General features: G+C 33.8%; 3 protein-coding genes across 3 annotated transcripts; 2 read left to right on the top strand and 1 right to left on the bottom strand.

Moving 5' to 3' along the window:
- Nucleotides 1–10,589: 10,589 nt before the first annotated feature.
- J4E83_010043 (uncharacterized protein) lies at nucleotides 10,590–12,295 on the top strand (the record flags this gene model as incomplete). Its single annotated transcript, XM_049336926.1, has 2 exons — nucleotides 10,590–10,808; nucleotides 11,126–12,295. 2 exons carry the CDS (start codon nucleotides 10,590–10,592, stop codon nucleotides 12,293–12,295), a joined length of 1,389 nt encoding a protein of 462 aa, XP_049183905.1.
- A 2,270-nt stretch (nucleotides 12,296–14,565) lies between these two features.
- J4E83_010042 (uncharacterized protein) lies at nucleotides 14,566–17,168 on the top strand (the record flags this gene model as incomplete). Its single annotated transcript, XM_049336925.1, has 3 exons — nucleotides 14,566–14,636; nucleotides 14,685–15,615; nucleotides 15,729–17,168. The coding sequence occupies 3 exons, from the start codon at nucleotides 14,566–14,568 to the stop codon at nucleotides 17,166–17,168; spliced, it is 2,442 nt and encodes an 813-aa protein (XP_049183904.1).
- A 99-nt stretch (nucleotides 17,169–17,267) lies between these two features.
- J4E83_010041 (uncharacterized protein) lies at nucleotides 17,268–17,746 on the bottom strand (the record flags this gene model as incomplete). The annotated part of the gene is given in 2 exon segments (XM_049336924.1): nucleotides 17,268–17,723; nucleotides 17,738–17,746. 2 exon segments carry the CDS (start codon nucleotides 17,744–17,746, stop codon nucleotides 17,268–17,270), a joined length of 465 nt encoding a protein of 154 aa, XP_049183903.1.
- Between the last annotated feature and the right edge of the window lie 4,780 nt (nucleotides 17,747–22,526).

Genomic DNA, 22,526 nt, shown 5'->3' with positions numbered 1-22,526 from the left:
TCTTTACGTATATTCTTTAGACTAATAAAATAATTATTTTCTTTTACTAAAATCTTTATCTAGCTACTAAATAGACTCTAGATTTAGCCTTTATATACTAAGCAACCTAACTATATAGTATTATTAATAGAGTAGAAGTAAAAAATATATATAAGTAGAATAAGTAAAAAGAGAAGAAAAAGTAGTATAAGTATAAGAGGTTAGATTAGTAAGTAATATAATTAATAGAATCTTAGTATATCTAGGTAGTATATAGAATAGTGTAATAAAGCTTAGAAATATAATATAATATCTCTAGTAGCTAATATTACTATATATTAGTCTATCTAGTATACTAGATTAGTATAAAGTAAAGCTAGATAGTTATTACTACTATAATTCTTAGTTAAGAGAAGATATTTTTTTCTAGCCTAGTATAGTAGTTATAAGTAGAAGAAGTAGAAACTATAAACGTTAGATATACTAGTAAAGTATATTATATTACTAGAATATTAGAATAAAAAGATTAATATAGTAGTTTAGGCTACTATAAACTAAATAATCTTTAGCTACTTAGAGTATAGATAGAATACCTACGTATAGAAATAATAATAGTAGACTATAGTTAGCTACTCTTACTATTATAGAGTAACCTAACTCTATCTACGCTAGTCTCTACTTTATTATATTATATTATATACTAGCGTATTCTACGCGTTACGTATTCTCTTACTTAAAATTACTTAGACTACTTAGAATTAAGTTAAATTTTATATAAAGACTTTTACTTAGGCTTATAGTATTATTTTAGATCTATTATATTAGTTTTAGTAGACTACGCTATATAGTATAAATAAATAAAGATGCTAGAAAACTAAGGTAGGCGCGCTTAATTATAGAAAGCTTTAAAGTAGCTTTTAGAACTCTAGAGTTAACTATAATTAAAAGAATATATAAAATTATACTAATTAGTTATATATATAATATATAGCTATAATAGATAAGAAAATTAGTTATAGAATAGTTCTAAAGTCTAACTATATACTATATTTACCTCTTCTATAGCTAAGAGACCTTTAGTAATAGCTTTAAAAGTTAGCTTTACGTCTATACGTTTTAATTATATTATAAAAGTATAAAGTAGTATAAAGAAAAACTAGTATAGAATATAAGAATATATAACTCTATAATATATATTTAGATATCTAGTTTGTTACAAATAGATAGAAGGCGTAACTAATAGAATACTACTATTAAACTCTTACTACTTTAATTAATATTATATAGATTATATTATAACTCTAAGTTATATAGATAATAATACACTATCTTAAACTCTTAGTAAAGCTATAAGAATAAAAAGTATAAATATATATCTATAAAAAGTATAGTAGAGTAGAGTAGTAACTAGTATAGGTAATATATAAGAAGAGCTTAGAGTTTAAGAAAAGTTAATTCTTTCTATAGTAACTAGAGTAAGACGTAGATTATAGAAAGTATAAGAAGAAAGGCTAAGTTATATAAAGTAAATATTCTTATTAATAAATATAAACTCTCTATCTCTAAGGCTTAGAATAATCTATAGCTTCTTAGCCTACAGCGCTAGTAAACTAAAGATCTAACACTTTTCTATTATAGTAAATATATAGTACTTTAAAACTCTATTATAAGAGATATTCTACTAAGTAAGAGTTTATATAACTCTCTTAGTTATAAAGTTACTATCTACTATATTAATAATAATAAATAAGTAATAATAATTATAGTACTTATATATAAAGATACTAACTATCTAACTAGCCTTATTATCTAATATCTTAATCTAGTTACTAACTTAGTATAAGAAAGCCTTTTTAGTTATACTATAACTTTATTAATACTTAAATATTACTATATAATATAAAGAGATATAGCTTATAGATAGAGAAACTTTAACTACTTTATCTATTAGATAGGCTAGCGCTAAAGAGTTATAATATTTAGTATATTATACTTATTTTAGTATACGTTAAGAAGAAGTAAAATAAATAGATAATTAATCTCTAATTTATAAAGTAACTAGACACTAAGTAGTGTATCTTATAGTATAAGCTATAAAGTTAGAATAATTACTATTTATGTCTTAGCTTTAAGGTGCGCTACGTTAGAATTAATTACTTAAGTATTAACTTTCTTTTCTAACTCTTCTAACTTAGAGTTAGTAATAGTTAAGTAGCTAAGAAGAGTTAGGTATTTAGTAGTAATACTATAGAATACGTAAGTAAGCTCTAGATACGTACACTTAAAAGTATTATTAAGAATAAAAGTAATAGTTTAGTAGTAGTATTCTATTTTAAGAAGTGTTTAGGCTACTTTCTAGAAGTTAGTACTATATACCTAGTTCTTAAAGATGCTGTAGAAGTTAGTATACTATAGATAATAATAATATAGATATAAAGTAAAGAGTATATCTATAATATAGTTAAGTAAAGGTAGAAAGAAAAGAAGAGTTAACTTACTAGTAATAATTCTTACTCTATAATATAACTACGTTAAGAATAGAGATAAACTAAGTAACTATATTATAGAAATAAAGAATTATATAGATATTTAGCGTAGCTAACTTTCTTATTAGCGCTCTAATACGCACGTACTCTTTCTTTACTCTTTTTAGAGTAAGTTACTCTATTAGTATAGTTTTTTTTTCTCTAAACTATAGACCTAGTAATTTATCTATATTAGTTAAGCTTTTATAGCTAATAGCTATAGAAAGGCGTAATAATAGATTACTAAAGACAAGATTATCTAGATTAAGATTCTTAGAAGATGTAACTACTATAATATTAATAAAGTTCTAGTATTACTCTTAGCTTTTAATTACTAAAGTATAAAGATATCTATAGTTATATTAATAGAGCTGCTAACTAAGAAAGACTATATTAGCTTTAGCTATTATATTAAAGTAATATATAATAAAATTAACTCTAGTAAAACTACTTTTATCTTTCTACTACTTAAGAAATAGTTAAATAGCGCTATTAAACTTTAGCTATATATAAATTAGTAATAGCTAATTCTAGAGAATAATAAAGTTAATTATAGAGGTATAGCTATATTTCTAAATAGAATATAAACTATTATATTTCTTAATATATTAATTACGAGGCTAGCTAGGTAGAAGAAGTAGAGTAGTAAATTTCTTAGTAAATTTATTATAGAATAATAACTTTAGTATATCTTTAAATAATACTATAATTATCTATTAAGCTATTTCTTTCTACTCTAAATAGATAGTGTTAGTAAAGCATAAATAGAAGAGATTAAGTATAGGTATAATTATCTAAAGTAGAGGTAGAGTAATTACTAGTCTAAGCTTCTAGAAGATATTATCTCTCTTTTAAGTAGTCTTAGTGTTAGCTTTATTTCTATACTATATTATCTTAAAGTAATAGTAGCTATTTAGTATAGTATTATAGTTAAGATTTCTACGTTAGTCTAAATTAATTATATAATACTAGTAGAAATACTATACTTACTAGCTCTTATAGCTAGAGTTAGTCTACTACTATAGTATATCTCTAATATAGGTAAGATATAGCGCGTATATAATAATAGTACTTCTATTATTAAGTATTATTTCTAAGCTAGTTTTAAGCTCTATAAAATACTTTATAAACTCTATAACGTTATTCTATTTTATAGTAAAGAAGCTAAGAGTAAAAGAGAAGATATTAATTTAGTAGCGTTACTCTATCTTATCTAGAAAGGTAAATTAGATATATTTACCTATAATAGAGTAATATATATTATAGTATACACTAAAAGTATTAATAAATACTATATATAGAAAACTCTAGGTCTTCTACCTAGCTATAAGCGCTAGTAAGAGAATTATCTTTCTTCTATAGATAAGTAGCTTAAGCTTACCTTAATATAGATATAATAGCGTAAGTTAATGTATAGTAATACTACTAGCTATACTAAATAAAATAACTCTTCTTACTATATATCTATATAGTAGTAGATTATAATATAGTATACTTGTGCTCTAGTTATAGTTAAAAAATACTTAGTCTTCTAGTTATATAATATAAGATTTATAAATCTTAACTAGTATTATATTCTTAGAGAGAAATAATTCTATATACTTATTTAAAATAATAGAAAGCGTAGACTCTACTTTATTAGTAATATCTATATTAATTATATAGATATTATTAAATATAGTAATATTACTAATAAAGAGAATTATATCTCTAGTAGTTCTATTTATAATAGTAGTAGCTCTATAGTTTCTTCTAACTATTAAGATATAACTTAATTAAGTAGAAGATCTAAAGAGCTAATACTATATAAAGTTAGATATTAGTATTATCTTTAGTTACAAACTAGACTAGTTTATTATTATAAACTACCTACTTATTATTCTATTTAACCTACTCTAAGCCTAAGAATACTAGAACTCTACTAGCTTATCTACTACCTTAGCTATACTAAAATATCTACGCTTTATTATTAAGTCTAAATAAATTATATACCTAAATACGTTTTATATATTTAATATATAGAGATCTTTATTATACTTAGAGTAAGTAGGTAGCTTTACTAGGTTAAGACTAAGTTACTACTTACGTATTTTTAGTAATAGTAGCTACTAATTAAAAGCTTTCTTAAGTATATTAATGCGCTTTAGTAGGCGCTTAATTTCTAGATAGATAGAATTAAGAAGAAAGAGAATAGATTAGAGCTTAGAGTATACTTACTATAATATATAATACTTTATAAGAAAGGTTATTATAGTAAGCTTAAATTCTATTATATTAAAATCTTTAGTAGAGTATAGTATCTTAGTAGATAGATTATTAGCTAGTAAAGCTAGTAAAAGAGAGCTAACTATAGAACCTTCTTTATCTTCTATATTATTATTACTATTAAATAAGCTCTCTATATAGCTATTATTAGCTACGTACTTCTCTTTTAGCTTATCTTTCTAATTATCTTTATCTTCTTAAATATTAGTAGTAATAGATATATCTCTAGATACTTCTAGGTTGTCTACAGCATCTATTATAATATTATTCTAATTATCTTACGTATATTCTCTTAGTATTATATCTACTAGCTTAATTATATTACTAAGAGAGGCTATATTATCTAGAGGCCTATCTAGCGCAACGCTTAAGCTTAGAAATTAGTATATAGAACTATTATAGAGACTTTATAGATTAGAACTAAAGAATTATATAGTAGAAAGATTATTATTACTATTATAAGTATGTAATAATACGCCTATAATATATAGTGTAGCTAGTTACTTATTAGAGACTAGTAGTTAATTTAGATAGAAGCGCCTATAATCTATAATAAAGTATATCTACTATAATAATCTAAAAGTTAGTATATAAAAACTATTATATACTTAAGAAGCTTTTATAGAGCTAATAAGCAAATTAAAGGCTAGAGTAGATAGTAAGATTAAAATTCTAAAAGAAAAAAGGCTATAAAACTATAAATAAGAAAAATATAAGATATAACTAGAGCTAGTTATATAAGACTTAATATATATATAAAGGCTATAAATTTAGAAGTACGTATAAGCTTAGATATAACTAGAGCTAGTTATATAAGACCTAATATATATACAAAAGCTATAAATTTAGAAGTATATATAAGCTTAGATATAACTAGAGCTAGCTATCTAAGGCTTAATATATATATAAAAGCTATAAATTTAGAAGTATATATAAGCTTAGATATAACTAGAGCTAGCTATCTAAGGCCTAATATATATAAAATGTCTCTAATATCTACTTTTAGAAATATATTCTAAGAAACATACCTAAGTAGACTAGTAGTAGGTTTCTAGATATTATAGAATATTAGCTAGATTAAGAAGAGTATAGATTTAAAAGACTAAAGAGTATAGAGAGGTATTCTATAATATAGTAGAAGTATCTATACTTTTTAGAATCTAAAGAGAGTAGCTTACTTTAGAATAGATCTAGATATAAGAATATTAGTATATATTCTCTACTATAGCTTAAAACCTTTCTAGTTAGCTAGAGTAAAAAGTTTCTAAGTTTATACTTTAGGTATAGATCTAGATATATAAATTAGCTAAAGCTAAAGTTTTAGAAGTAGTAATAATAAGAGATAGTTAGAGAAGCTTTATATAGTAAAAGTAATTACTTAAAGAACTAAGATACTAATCTAACTAGAAAAGCGTCTAGATATTATTAAATCTACCTTAAATATAATTTTGCTAAGTTATAATAGTTAGTAATATCTAATATTATATAGAAGCTAATAGTAATTCTAGTTATATATAAGCACTCTAAAATACGTATATATATTTAATAAAGCTAAAATATTAATATTCTATAGGCTTAAATATAGTAGAAGTAGAGAAATTCTTTAGTAGAACTAGTAACTAATATAGATCTAATTCTAGCTTTAATTACTATAAGATATATACATATCTACTATAATAACTTATAGTTAGACTAATATCTTTTCTCTTCTTAGTATAGCTATATTAGTTCTCTAAGTTATAGAAGTAGATATCTAATAGAAGTAAGAAAGTTGCGCGTATAAATAGCGTATAGTAATAGAGATACACTATATAGCGCTATATTAGAATATACTTAATTACGTAAATAAATAGATTACTTTAATTTAATAATTTAGAGTATAATAGAGTTAAGTGTATATAGTATTAATATTTCTATATTTAAAAATATTACTATATACAGTTTCTATACGTAGCTAGCGCCTAGATAGTAGCTCTACTACTTTACTTTTATAGCCTACCTATTATCACTATTACTATCTATTACTCTATTATTCTAACCTCTAACTCTTACTATTCTACGTTCTTTATCTTTATTTTATATTTTCTTTCTATTACTATATACTTTATATTTTCTTTTCTTTCTTTATAATAGCTAGTTCTACTACGCGTAAGATTTTATAAAAGAGAAGAGCTACTAGTAAATCTAAAGAGTATATAGCTATTCTTAGTACTAAAGCTAACGCTATTAAGCTCTTTAATAATAACTATTACTTAAAGAAAGTTTAAAAAAATAGTAAATAACTCTAGCGTAGTATAAGTAAGAAAGATAAATATAGTAATAACACTAATAGTAATTATAATATAGAGCGTCTAGTCTCTTACTAAGTTAGCTATCTTAGAGACTTAGACTCTTCTAACGCTTATTAATCTTACTTACCTACTACACTAACTTATTACGTATTATAAGCTACTAGAGTAAAATCTATAAAGGCTACGCTATTAAAACTAAAAGTAGCTTCTATAAAATATATATCTATATTAGCTTTATAGAAGTCTAGCTAGAAGTCTAGTTAACTAACTTCTACCTTATAAACCTTAAGCGCTCTAATACTTTAAGGCTTAGTAATATCTAATAATAAGTATTTACTAAAGCTTTAAGAATAAGTCTATACTCTAAAACTAAAGAAGAAGAGTAGTATTAAGAATAAGAAGTAGCTAGTAGTATATATTCTAGAGAAGTAAAATAGTAAGACTATAAAAGATATAAGTATTAAGATTAAGAATCTATTTTAATCTACTTAAGTTCTAGAGTAGCTATTAGAAGATAATAAAGAAAAAGAGGTAGAAGAAAGTAGTGTAGAAGAAGATAACTAGAGTATTACTAAGAAGCTACTTATAATAGAGAAGATACTTAAGAAGCTTAGCTTTACTTTTATATAGTAATTAATTCTAAGCTTTATAGTTTATAAGTTAGAGAAGTTTAAGAGTATAAGTATTATTATCTAGTCTATTATCTATTATACTAATTTACTTTATAGAAAGAGAAGAAGAAAAAGCATAAACTCTACGTCTATAATAAGACTAAGCTTAACTAGATAGTGTTAATTACGCACTTACGTAATTTAGTTCTATTAAACCTTCTTTAAGTAATCTACTTAGTAACTCTTAATATAGATAAATACCTATATCTTATCTACTACGTTTATTCTAATTACTATAATAGCGCTTAGTACGCATAGGTTATTATAGCTACTAATTTTAAGGTAAGAAATAATACCTTATAGTAGAAGTGCTAGGTAATTAAGAAGATAGAGGTAAGTTTTATTTAGTAGTTATTTATTTTAGAGCTATACTAATAAAGTATTATAGAATTTTATAAAGAGGTATCTTTAATATAATTCTAATTATGCTCTTACTAACTATAAAACTCTAGATACTTTATAGCGCTTATTTAATAAACGCTTTAGCTTTAAGAAATTTAATACTATATTTACTTAGGTAAAATCTATAATTAACTAGTTAGCTACTACTAAGATAAAGATGCTAGATAAGCTAATCTCTAAGAGTAAGTAGTAGGCGCGTAGTAAGTTAATAGAGTACTAAATTTATTTTAGAAATTCTAACTAATAATCTATAGCTATCTTTAGTAATGTTACTACGTAAATAAAAATAGTATTTAATATTATAAACTATAAGTCTAAATTTAGACCTTTATATACGTATAATAGTGTAGTTAAGATATTTAATAAGCTACTTAAGAATAATATAATCTATAAGAACTACCTAGATATTAATAACTTTACTACTAAGATAAGCTATCTATATACGTATTCTTATATAAAGACTATACTAAAGATATTATTTAATCTAAATACTATAAATCTAATTAGGTGTAATTTTTCTTCTAGAGTAATATAGAAGAAAGATAACTACTATAATAATATTAATCTATAAGACAGCACTATTAATAATAATATATAGCTTAGTTTACTTAGCCTACTCTACTACTACTATTACTTTTTCTTATAATACTTATAATATATTTATTTAGTAGTTATAATCTTTACTTTAGCGTTTCTTTATATAGTAAAATTTTAATAGTATAGTATAGCTTCTAGCTATATTTCTTTCTACTTCTACGTCTAACTAGCTTCTTATCTAAGGCTAGTATCTATACCTATTTTATATATATATAGTAATAGATATATATACTACTACTATTTCTACTTATTATCTTCTATAGAAGTTAGAGTTTAGAGTATTAATTTACGTTTATAATATCTATTTTACTAGCTTTTCTATATATTAAGTTGCAGGTTATATAGTTTATCTCTACTATTTAAGTACATTCTTTAATATCTCTAGTCTACTAGGTTCTCTATTTATATAACTTAACTTACCTTTAGATTTATAAAAGTATAAACTACTAACACTATTCTTATATATTATAAAGAGTTATTTATAATAGACGTAGATATATTAAGTAACTAAGAAGATTTAGGCTATTTCTACTTTTATAATATAGCTATATCTAATAGATAGTAATCTAGTAGTAACTAGTTCTAGTTTGTATTAACAAACGCATATCTCTATAAGATATATATTAAATAGTAGTAGTAGGCGCCTATAGTATACTTTATATAAGTTAGAAGTTAATAGTATCTAAAAGGTAGAAAGTAACTATTATAATATTAAGATTAATATATAACTAGTAGGTAATAGAATTAAAAGCCTCTTATTATAGTGCTAGTTATATTAAGTATTAAAGCTATTACGTAGTTTAAATTAATAGCTAACGTTCTTAAAATAAGTATAAAGCTAGTGTAAAAGTATATTTTATTTATTATATTTTATATTTATTACTCTTTTATATATTAATAGCTAGTAACGTAAAAGCCTTTATAAATATCTAACTAGCTAAATAGCTTTTACACTTTAATAGTATAATAATAACAAAGTTATAGTTATATAATAAGTTTAGTAGATAATAATATTAATAGTGTTATATAGTAGCTTTATATAAATATTAGCTTTGTAGCTATAACGTACGTAATCTAATAATAATATTATTAGCTAATAAGATAAAAGCTCTAACCTAACTACTTTATTATTAATATTATAACGCTATTAACTCTATAATAATTTAAGTTATAGCTTTATATATACAATTATTGCAAAAGCACTTTAAATATTAATATAATATTCTATGCATATTAAACCTTAGCATTATTTCGCAACCTAATTATTAGACCCTTCTAGCGCGCTACGGGCGTTCCTCTAATAAATAGAGTGCGCCTTAAACCTAAACACCGAAGTAAAACCACTACTTTGCCCGCCTTGAGCCTCGTTCTGTCAGCATGGTGCTTACCGGTCGTTCTTTCGGAAAGTGAGTTTCTTGGTGGCGCGCACAAGGCTGATGACGTCCACGGGTGCGAAGACGCTGCAGCCTCGGGATGTGCGAGAATCTGCGCCTGCCAGATGGCAGCTTCAAGGACCAGTACGAACCAGTACCAAAGCGCAGTTTGCGTTGTAGGCACAGTCTACTTTCGGTGCTGTGCGAAGGTTACTGGAGGAACTGTTGTTGAACGATGGAGGGCTGACATCGGAGACGGCGGTATGTAAGATTACCTGGACATCCTGGATTAAGGCTTGAGGCTTGGGCGACAAACCAAGCAGACTAAGTCTCTCGACATAAGAGGATAGAACTGCCTTTCTAAGGGCTCTTTTCCTTAAGTTCTTCTTCATCCGCTCGCTTCAAGAATTTGTCATCTCTCTATTTCGCCATACTCGCCCACCAACAGTCCTTACCATACCTCAGCCTCACCATCGGTTTCCAACGATGAAAAACCTATTGGTAGCGACCGTATTGACGGCCGCGACTGCTGCTACAGCCCAGAACGCCCCATTCGTGCAATGCCTCCAAACGGCCCTCAGCAACGATACCAGCACTTGGATGCTGCCGAACGACCCAATGTTCTTGCAGGGAGATGTACACCCCTACAATCTCAACTACAACGTCGTTCCGGCCGCGATTTCATTCCCGAAGACTCAGGAGCAAGTATCGGAAGTCGTGAAGTGTGCGAACACCGCAGGAGTTGCAGTACAGGCGCGCAGCGGGGGTCATAGCTACGCGAACTATGGTAAGCCTGAACCCAGAAGGACGAGTTGTGATTAAGAACTTGCTAACACGAACGTCGTATATAGCACTGGGAGGGTTCAATGGCTCATTGGTGGTTGACATGAAGAACATGGCATCTTTCTCGTATAACGAGGGTGACCACACGGTAACTTTTGGTCCGGTAAGTGACTTCTTGACACTACACCTGTAACGAACACCCTTTGTTGCACATGCGCTGACGTGCGCATCTTTCACAGGGAAACCTTCTCGGCAACATCTCCGAGAAGCTTCTACCTCTCAGGCGAGTCATGGCATACGGCGAAGTAGCCGTCATCGGCACGGGTGGTCACTTGACCATTGGAGGTCTCGGAACGCTCAGTCGCCAGCTGGGCGTCGGAGCCGATCAAATCGTGTCAGCGCAATGTGTGCTTGCAAACGGCACCGCCGTGACAGCTAGTGCAACCACGAACCCCGACTTGTTCTTCGCCATCCGAGGCGCCGGTTTCTCTTTCGCTATCGTTACGGAGTTCACCATGAAGACTGCACCCGCGCCGACCGAGATCACCAAGTACGCGTACACCATCGCGGCCGACGACGCAAATGCCTTCGCAAGCACATTCCAAAAATGGCAAAAGTTTGGCACGCAGAAGAACCTCGACCGCCGGTTTTCCAGCACTATGACTCTCAGCCAGGGCTCGATGGTCATCAACGGCAACTTCTACGGGCCCAAGTCCGACTTCGATAAGCTGAACGCGCAGTCCATTCTTCCTGCTAATACCTCAACCGTCGTTGTGGACATCACCGTTGGCGAGCTTCCATTCCCGGGACTCGGCGACCCAGACCTGACAGCCAGCGGCAGCTTCCCCATCCCGTTCTATGCCAAGAGTGTGAAGACGCCAAGCCACAAACTGCTGTCGGACGAAGCCATCAAATCCATGTTCTCCTACATCAATGGCACTGAGAAGGGAGCGCCCGTGTGGCTCGTCATCTGGGATCTCGAAGGCGGCGCCATCGCCGATGTACCGCAGACCGCTACCGCATACTGGCACCGTGACGCCGCCTACTTCATGCAGAGTTATGTCGTCAATCTTGGAGGGCCCGTCACCGACGCGTCCAAGACGTTCTTGTCTGGCCTTAGCAGCTTAGTGCAGAAGGAGACGTGCGATGATGGCGCGTACCCAGGCTACGTCGATCCTGAGCTTTCGGACCCTCAGCAGGCCTACTGGGGCGGCAATGTGCAACGTCTACAGCAGATTAAGGCGGCGGTCGATCCTGATAATGTCTTCCGTAATCCCCAGAGTGTGCCGACTCAACATCAGGCTCAGCAGCGTCGTCAGGTCTTTGTAGGGTCAGCGGTACAGTCCTACGCAGCGCAGTTTGGTCTGTTGGTTTCTTGCATTCCATTGGCGGCAATCTTGTATATTTGATCGTACATAGCCTGGAAAGTTGGGTGGAAGACCTCGAATCTTGTAGTAGGCATGTTCTAGTAGTAATGCAATGCAGAGTTGATAAATTAACCTCACGTGCTGTAACCTCTGATCTATGCGGTTGGATCATAATTGACGTTGACGTGAAGTTGCATGCAGCGATTTGTTCTGCCACCGTGACATGGTGAAGGAAGACGATCGGCTCGGTGCTTGGAAGGCACGTTCTAACAGCGCCGCGCCACAACGGACCGTCGCAATCGTTCCCAACGACTCGAACAACGCCCCAATGTGACAACCGATGCCACCATTGCGATTAAAATTGCGCTCCTATCACCCACTCCGATCAATGCTGCAACGCGTCTTTGCGCGTTGTCCCGATCACGACAACTATGAGCGCAAGCAGCTGGCCGATGTCGCCGCTGCCGGCCACCGGAATTGACGCGATCAAACAAAACGCAGGTAGCGGCTGAGATGATAGGCGTTCATGAGGATGCGCACAAGCTCACTAGACTGCACGATGTACGCGAGCCTCTCTTATTGCGCCTGGCGCTGTCGCGGAAAGAATAGGCGCAGTTTGGAGTGCTGGCAACGGCTGTTTGCGACTCCATAGAGAGCAAGCCTTTTCGCGGCAAAACAGTATACTTGCGACTGCGAATGCAGCCAAGAGTGGTGTATGCTCTACCACTTTGGCTCTAGGCGCGTCTTCCTGATCGCGGGTGCCATCTGGGCGTAGACCTTCCTCTCGGCGATCTTGCTGCGGTGGCTTGACGTCAAAAGAGCTACAACGGCCAGCGAGCAGCGAAAACATTTCGATGTCATGTCCGGATCATTACCTACACCTAAAGTCATCGGAGGCGAGTGCAGGGTTCTCCTCAGGGTACCTGTTAACCTTCGCACAGCTCGCGCGTGGCAAGTCTTCTGGATCTTTGGCGCCGTCGTTTGCGTCAGCTCCCTCCTCGGTACATACGCGATTCTTTCCAACGAGCTAGCCATTTGCTCCCGGATCTGGATTGGTTTCCAGGTAGTTCGGCTCTCGCATCGATTAATCTTCTTCTACTCCGCTTAGCAGGTAGACGACGTTAAACACATCATTACATCGAACATCACGGAAGAGAACAAGCCACTGGGATTGAATTTGCGGCTACTGAGACTAGCCGTTGGTGTATCGAAGCATCAGATTCTGAATCACTCCCGCGGCGTGCTTAGCTATGCGAACGACGCGCAAGATTCCATGACCATCAGGAGGCTCTTGAGAGACGTCAATTTGGGGTACACCGACTATCTCGAGCTCTCAACGCGCGCAGATCCAGGAACGGAGCTGGACGTCATCGCGGTTGCCGTCGTTGGCGACACGTTACTCTCAAGTGTCGCATGGCTCATGGGCTCGCCTCTGTCCGGGATGGACCTTTACGATTCGTGTATCTTGGCAGTTCGTATCTCCGGCGTGATACAACTCATACCGTCGTGCCGCGTGCTCTCCGGTCGCATCGCCGACGAACAAATCCCGGACCCTGAGATGACGCTGCCTTCCAACTTCCGACCCAAAAGCACAGCGGACGAGGGTCACAACATTAGCTGGCGGTACTGGATGCCATGCGACGGGAAGAAGTGGTTGTGTTACAGCACGCCGTGGGCAACCACAACGAAGGCCGACTTTGGTATCACCTGTACGAAGAAGATGACAGTCACCATAGGAGATGGAATCACCAAAGAGCTCTTGTCCGGGACGTTGCAGATCAGTATGAGTGACTTGCAGGCCGTTAAGAATGCTCTCGCGCAGTCTGCGAGGGCAGCTACAATGCAGCGAAATATGTTGAGAGAAGATTTTACACGATTCGAGAAGAGAGCAAAATCGTAGCACGATAAAAGCAACGTCAATGCGGCCACAACCCTTGCTCCGAACCCGACCGAGGCCGACCGAGCATCATCCAGGCTGTACCCTACGACGGAAACTAGAGAAGGTTCCCCGTACGATAACTGCATAGAACGAGATACGAGATACGGTGGTTTGTGGGGAAGTCCCCGTGCGGGGTACCCGGCTGCCCAGAGAACCCTTAGTTTCAAGGACGCTCCGACTGAACTGGCCAATGGTGAGCAAATATCTGCCGAAACTAGATCGCGTCGGTTACATTTGTACCGAGAGTCACAATTTCATCGGTTATTCCTTCTCCACCACCTTCCGACCATTAGTTGCTGTTGTACGGACGACCGCTGGTTATAATCATGGCCCGACCGCATTGCCAACGAAAGCCTTGTCAAGATCACCTCGCATGAAAGCAGCGATGAATCTTCTTCAGCGTCTTGCGATCATCACAATTCTTGTCAACTCATTGACGACTGCGTAAGCCTCTAGAAATACACACAAAAGACCGTCCACTCACAATAATAGCTTTGTGGATTATGGCTCAATTGCACCTCAATCACACCTACAGCAATCTGCGCCCTCATCATCGGGCTTGAAGCCGTGGACGAATGAGACCCTGATCCTATCGCCAGATAGCCCACTCGTTACACTCGACTACGGCACTGAGGTAGCCGGCTTCCCGTTCTTCCACGTTTCAGCAATCTTTGGAACGGTGCAGATCGAAGTAAAGTACAGCGAAGAATACCGTGGCGTGGAAGAGCCCTTCTCGGACGGGCCTTGGACATTCTCGAATGGACTATCCAACTCTTTCCGAGTAGAAACTTTCAACGTCACCGAAACGGGATACATCGAGAGCTTCTTCGTTCAAGGAGGCCAGCGATGGCAGACCACACGGTTAATTACGAATGGCTCCGTCACTATAGATCGTCTAGGATTTCGCGCGACAAGCTCTAACTTAGACGCTCAAATGCTACCAGGCCGCTTACAGACATCCGATAAGAGTTTGAATCGCGTCCTGGACCTCGGAGGTCGCGTCGCTCAAGTAGCATGCGTAGATGCCGGTAACGCGCCGTCCACGTGGGAAATCACAAAAGACGGAGCATATATACGGGGTCAAACCAGTGCGCAATCTTCTCTAGGAGTTGAAGCAGTCAATTACACGCTAGAATTTGACGTCAAGATCGCCCGAGGCGGCGCTGGCTGGAGAGTAGCAAGTGCAATGCCGCCAATTGGGCCCTACTTTGTGCTTACGTCCGAATACCCCGAGATAAACACGTTCGCAAACACCAACCGAACCCTTTTGCCTCCAAACACGCTGGCATTCACTAGTGGATGGAGTCTAGTAAACCAGAGCACATTACCCGTGCCAGAGGCCCAGTACTTTACTATCAACACAACCATCACGGAGAACACATGGTATCGCGTGCGCACATCAATTGAGCAAACTGGATATCGGGTGAGCGTAAATGGGTCCGAGATTGCGTTCGTACCTCTACCTCCACCTGCACCCCCCGGGAACTTTGGTACTCCATCTCGATACGAAGTACATGGGGCTTCGGAGGCATGCAGGACCAGATCGCGTATTACAAAGACGTAACTGTCACTGCTGGAAACGGCACTACCATGTATCGCAATCCCCTGACGAGCGAAGATACCTTGGCCGAGTATCAGGTCGCACCCTTAGAACACTCAGTCTGTTTGGATGGCGCCAAACGGGATCGGCTAGTCTGGACAGGAGACTTCTACCACACAGTGCGTGTTGTCGCAGCTTCATCTGCTCGATTTGACTACCTCTTGGGCACCATCATATACGCGCTAAGTTTTCAGCTTGATGATGGCCCGTACGCCGGCTTTACCCAAATCTCTACGAATCTTGGAGCCCGCCCCCAGTACAAGGAAGCAAATATCGCAAACTACGCTGGGTTGGTGGACTACCAAGACCTATTCTTGGTGGGAATCGGCCAATACTTCCGCTACACCGGAGACCGCGACGGGCTGAAACCTCACTGGGATCAGATCAAGAAACTTGCGACCGCGAGATTGGCTTTTATTGATCCCTCATCTGGTCTCATTGGAGGTTCTCCGGAGGTGCCATCGCCATTCAGCTTCCTGGGGCCAGCCAACGGTAGTGCAACGACCGGTCTCTTCGCTTACATGCTTGAGGAGATCGCGCCACTTGCGCTTGCGATGGGCGACGAAGAGGCTTCGATAAACTATTCCCAAACGGCAAGCACGTTGCGCGAGGCGCTCAATCGCGAGCTATGGAATGATCAGCTCGGAACATACTCACTCTCAACCACCGATCGAGGCAACTTCTCCTTGACCGGGATCGCCTGGGCAATCCTATCTGGTGCGGCCAACGATACCCAAGCAGCATCTTCCATTGCGAAGCTTGAGGAGCTTCGCTTCGCAGTAGGCTACAAGACCATCTCGAGTGACATGCAGACAGACGACTACCAACTTGCTCCCAATCCATCAGGTTTCCTGTTGGAAGCCCTATTCAAGTCAAGGCGCGACTTCGGAGTGGACAGCACACCCGCCATCAAGCATCTGCTCGACAACCTGTGGGGCAGCATGGTCAACAAGAACGAGTATTACTCTGGCGCGAGCTGGGAATACGTAAAGCCCGATGGTTCTCCTGGCATCGATCTCTTCACTAGCTTAGCGCATCCGTGGGGTGCAGCTCCGACGTATGTACTGCCAGAGTACCTTCTTGGCGTCGCTTCAACCTCTCCCGGGTACGAAACGGTTGTTATCACTCCCATGATAGGGTTCTTGAACCATTCTAAAGTCAGTGGGACGGTGCCAACGCCCAATGGACCAATCAAGGTGGCGTGGACGTTGAGCGGCACGAGCGTTTCTTTCACGGTTGTCATACCGACTGGTACGGCAGCTACACTACAGTTGCCAGCTGGCGCGACTGCGGTCGGCAGGAGCTTGCGCAATGGACAACTTGAGCTTCCTTGTGGAACGATGGAATTGAGAATAGATATGGAGAGCGACTCATAGATAGAAGAAGAGAGATGAAATCATCTACCGCCGCTATCAGTTCTCATGTATGCAATGACAGCCTCTTTCATCCGCGCGAGAGTTTACTACTATACACCTCTAGTCCTTCGGCTTTTTGTACTGACTTCGATCTGGCTCCCCGTTGCTAAACTGCCGGCGCTGGTACATGATCGCTCTCTCGTCGAACTGCAAAATCGTCCACATCTGTTTCTGCACTTTGTCCGCCGACTGCGGAAAATACTCAACTCTTATCTCTTTCCCATCTTCCTCGACAACGCGCGCGACGAAGACGAGATCTTCGTCCTTGGAGAATTCGTTGAGGAAAACAAAGTACAGGTCGCTCACAGGCGTGTTAACCCTGAACTTCTTCTTATCCGTGTCTTCGGTGCGTGGCATCGCCTGCAACCACTTTGCGCAATCTTTGGGCATCTTGCCGAGCCAGAGTAAGACGAAGGAGGATGCGACGGGGGGCTGGGTGCCGGTGTCTGGAGAGGGCTTGTGGACTTCGGGGCATGCGGGTAGGTCTTCATAAGAACCGGTCGCGACCCAGAAGTTCTAGTCTACACCACCGTCGCCATGGTGGGCGCGCTCGAGGACGGAGTTAAGATACTGTAATTGTTACTATCGTGGACATGGTTAATAGATGCAGCGGCGCTAACCTCGTTGGTGATGTTTTTGTCGAGGACAAAGAGCGCGTAGAGAGGGTTAGACATATTGCTTGTGCAAGGCTGTAGTTATTATTTAAAAGTTAGAAAGCTACAAAGTCTGCAGAGTTATTGTTGCAACGAAGTCGCGGCCTTAATAGTCTTACTATTTACTAACGTTACATGCGTTTGCAGGTGCAGGTAGTAAGGCAGAGTAGATGCCTACGCGAGGCCCCCCGCTGCGCAGCTGCGCCGCACCTTATTCTTAACCTATAGCTACACTATAAGCTTAGACAAGAATCTTAAAACTATAAAACGTCTAACGCAGCGAATTAAAGCTGCATTACTAGCATAGTTGTATAGGTATCGCGATCTTTTTTAAGTTACATGTACTTAGCCTTATTGCACATTATTAGCGGCAACGTAGACAGCTCTACAATTACTACCTTGTACACGCTAACTACGCATACTATTACCTAGCTTCTAGCCTTCTAATATTCTACTTTTCTAGATACTAAGATTACCTACGCATGTAGCTATATTGCTCGAAGTAGTTAGGCGTTCTTTGCACTTAGAACATGCTAAGGCTATTTAGCCTATTAGACTTTAACTTATAAGTCTACGCTAATAGATGCCTAGGTGCTATATTAAGTATAAGTACTATAAGAGTATATTTTCTTATAGAGAACGTATTATATAGCCTCTAAGATACAGCTGCTAGAATTAAAGTTATAACTATAATAGTAGAATACGCTAAGATAGATATAGTCTTACATTAGTATAAAAGAGGTTACAACATTCTACTTATATTTCTCTACTACTAGTACATTTCTCTAGCTTAATAGCTCTCTCTATTATTAGTCTTCTTCTTCTACATATTCTAAACGTAGTTTACACTTTTAACTTTCTTCTAAACTTTCTAATACATTACTTATTAAATAAGTCTATTCTATTGCCTAATATATATTATATTATAGCTATTTCTCTATTACTCTAGGCTTTAATAGGCTTAGAGCAAAGTAACAACATACCTAATATAGTAGTACCTAGAAGAGTAGATAGAATATTTATAAAGCGCGCTAGAATAGATTTTAGTAAATAAACTATAAATTATAAGAGTAGAGAGAGTACTTATAATAATACTTATTACTACATTAATTACGTAGTTAGTGTTTGCTAGCTTACTCTCTTTAAACTTAAACTAATTTATATCTATAGTAGGCTCTAGCTACTAGTATCTAGAATCTAAGTAGAATTATATATATTAGGCCTACTAAAAGTAACAAGTTAGAGAAAGTACACAACTAATAGGTATCTAGGTACTCTACTAGAGGTAAAAGCTCTTGTAGTAAGTTCTCTTTTAGCTAGAAGTTTAGCGATAAGATAGTAGGTCTAGATAAATATAATTATAATAAATAGCTACCTGCAATATCTTAGTAGTTACTATTTAGTAATCTAAACTAACTAGCGCTAAATAGTCTACGCTACATAGTAGCTAATAAGAATTAAAATATTAGTTATAAGCTAGATTGCATTATAATAAGCAATAGTATAGTCTATAATAACTTCTTTAACATAAACTTTAATATTACTAGTACTAATTAGAGTAAACTTATATTCTATTAGCTAAACCTAAACCTAAGAGGTGTCTATAGTTCTAATAGCCTATAATTTAAGCTTATAGAGAAGACGTTTGCTTCTAGTAAGCTTAGTAGTTACTATAACTATAATAGCGATAATAATAAGTATATATTAACTAATACTACCTATATAGAGCTATACTAATATAGCGTTAAATTTACTTATAATAGTAATATAATAATTAAGAACATTAAGCTTAGTAACTAGAAGAATAAGAAATTAACGCTAGCTTAGTGTAACTTACCTAATAATAACAACTTATATAATCTATAGAGTCTTTCTAATAATCTATAAGTAAAGCGCACTAGTAACTTTAGTACTAAGCTAGAATTTAAGTACTTACTAGTCTAAAAGAGTATTAACTACTTTAATTAGAACTTAGATATAAAGAGTAATAGTTATAGTCTATAGACTAGAAATAATAATATAGATCTAACTACGTAACTCTTACACTTCTATAAAGTTATTAATAGTAGTGCACTAAATATATAGAGCTTTAACTACTAGTTTTCTTACTATAAGAATATAGATAGTAAACTCTAGATATTTTAGTAGAACTATATAGCAAGGTAATAGATAGTTCTTAGATAGAATTTGCGTAGTAGTAGAAGCGTTTTAGAGTATTATTTAGTATTATATTTATTAAGAGTATATATTTAGATAATTATTTTATAATATATAGACTATATAAAAAACTATATATCTAAGTTTATAAAAGTATCTAAGTAAATACTAACGCGCTAATATATAACGCTATTAGTAGCTTTCTTATAGTAAAACATACTACCTCTTAACACTCTTCTACTTCTATATCTATATAAGAATATTACGCCTTAATACTATACTACTATACCTTTTTTAATATTTACTATATACTCTAGTATAGTAGAGTTACACGCTATAACGTCTAACTAAGAAGCGTATCTACTAAACTATTAAGCTTAGTATAGTTTATAGCCTTTATTATTAAGTCTCTATTTACTACTATACATGCGCCTAGTAGTGTAAGTGCTTAGACTATAGTACTTTTATAATATAAAGAATCTAGAAAAGAGTATAAATAGGCGTAAGAGGCTTAATAAGTATATTATATATATAGTTAACTTACGTAACGTAAATAGAATATTAAGAGCTTATATAATAATAGTAGTAACTAGGTATAGAGTAAGAGACTAAGTGTATAAGTAAAGAATAGTATATAAAGCGTTAGAATAATATAAAGAAAATAAAAGTAGTATTTAGATATATATATATTAATATGCGTTAAAGAGCTTCTAGAGTATAGCGTATATAGATAGAGTAGAGACTACTCTTAACTAGAAGATAAGCTTAGTATTACTAGAACGTATAGAGATCTACTTATATAGTGTTATAATAGCCTTCTAGAACTTTAATAGCTTCTACTACTTATACTACTACCTATATCTTTACTATCTTTATAACTCTTTTATATCTCTAACTAAAGACTTTCTACCTAAAAGAATATCTTAGAGCTACTAGGTCTAAGTAATTTTTAGTAGAGGTAATAAGTACTAATAAGAAATTAAGAGTAGCTTTAAAGTAGTAGCTTTAAAGCTTTTAAACTTTACTATTTAAAAGTTTAGATAAAATTTAAGTAGACTATTTTATATAAAATAACTATATAAATTTAATACTTTACTTAGCTTATTAATAGCTACTTATATTATAAAGTTATAAAGTAGAAAAGTTTAAAGCTAAATTTTAAAGTTTTTTATATAATTTATTATATCTAGAAGTATAAAAATAAATAAAAAATAAATTATTATATTATAAGCTTACTTAGAAAGCTTTTTTAAGTAGTAAAGCTTCTAAAAGCTTATTATAATCTATACTAGTATAATTATATATAATACTTTATAAAAGTATCTAAAAATATATTTTATAATATACTCTCTAAGTAGTTTATTATTAAGTAGAAATCTAAATCTTAAGTAGTAATAGTTATAGCTTAAAAAGTTACTAATTCTAAAGAAGTAAAAACTATTACTAGTACTCTAAAGAATATATATTTAAATCTTTTATCTACTTTTAGAAATATAGTATTAAGTAAGCTAAAACTTAGAGCTTTAGCGCTACTACTTTTAAAATAGTTAAAGCTTTTAAATCTTTTAAGTTTATAAAATAACTATTTTATAAATACTATAAGAATATAGTTTTTATAAATTTTAAAAAGTTTACTTAAAGCTATTTTCTTACTCTAACTTTAAATATTTCTATTTCTAAAGCTACTAGACTTTACTAAAGCTACTAGACTCTACTAAAGCTACTAAACTTTACTAAAGCTACTAAATTCTTTAAAAAAGATATTTACTACTATTAAAGTTAGAGAGTAGTTATAATTATATAATCTTAGATATATAATTACTTAGCTCTTAGATATATAGCTAGAGATTTTATTTTAACTTTCTTTAGTAGTATAATAATTAGAATATACTTAAATATCTCTAATTATTAATTATCTTTAGTTCTAATAGTTATAAGTCTAGCTACTTAATTATAAAACTAATTTCTACTATATATTAAAGCTTACTAAAAGATAGATTAATTAATCTTTTTCTATTTTACTCTTTTTAATATTTTATAATAAAAACTCTTTTATAATTATAATTATCTTTCTATTTATATTTATATTTATTTTAGTATAATTCTATATATTAACTAACTTAATTCTATACTCTAACTCTATAGATATAAGTAATTATAATATAGCTATTATAGCTATAAGTATACTTTTTAAAAAGTAATCTAACTAGAATATCTAGTTTATACTTTTTAAGTAATATTATAATAAAAAAAGTATTTAGAAAGAAATTAATTCTAATCTTTTAGATATTATATATATAGATACTTAGAAGTCTAAGTTCTCTAATCTTCTAGTTTTAGAGTCTATAGCTTTAGCTTCTTTTTTTATAAAACTAGAACTAACTAAAGATTAAAAGAATAAGTATAATAAAACTACTTATAAGTATAATACTTTTTTATAAGATTATAACTATAAAACTAAAAATAGTACTACTTTTATAGCTTACTAAAACTATAACTCTAAGTAGTA

Source organism: Alternaria metachromatica (genome assembly GCF_023757995.1).
Source record: "Alternaria metachromatica strain BMP 0045 chromosome Unknown scaffold_40, whole genome shotgun sequence".
NCBI classification, from domain to species: domain Eukaryota; kingdom Fungi; phylum Ascomycota; class Dothideomycetes; order Pleosporales; family Pleosporaceae; genus Alternaria; species Alternaria metachromatica.
This window is presented reverse-complemented; position numbering and strand designations above follow the sequence as displayed.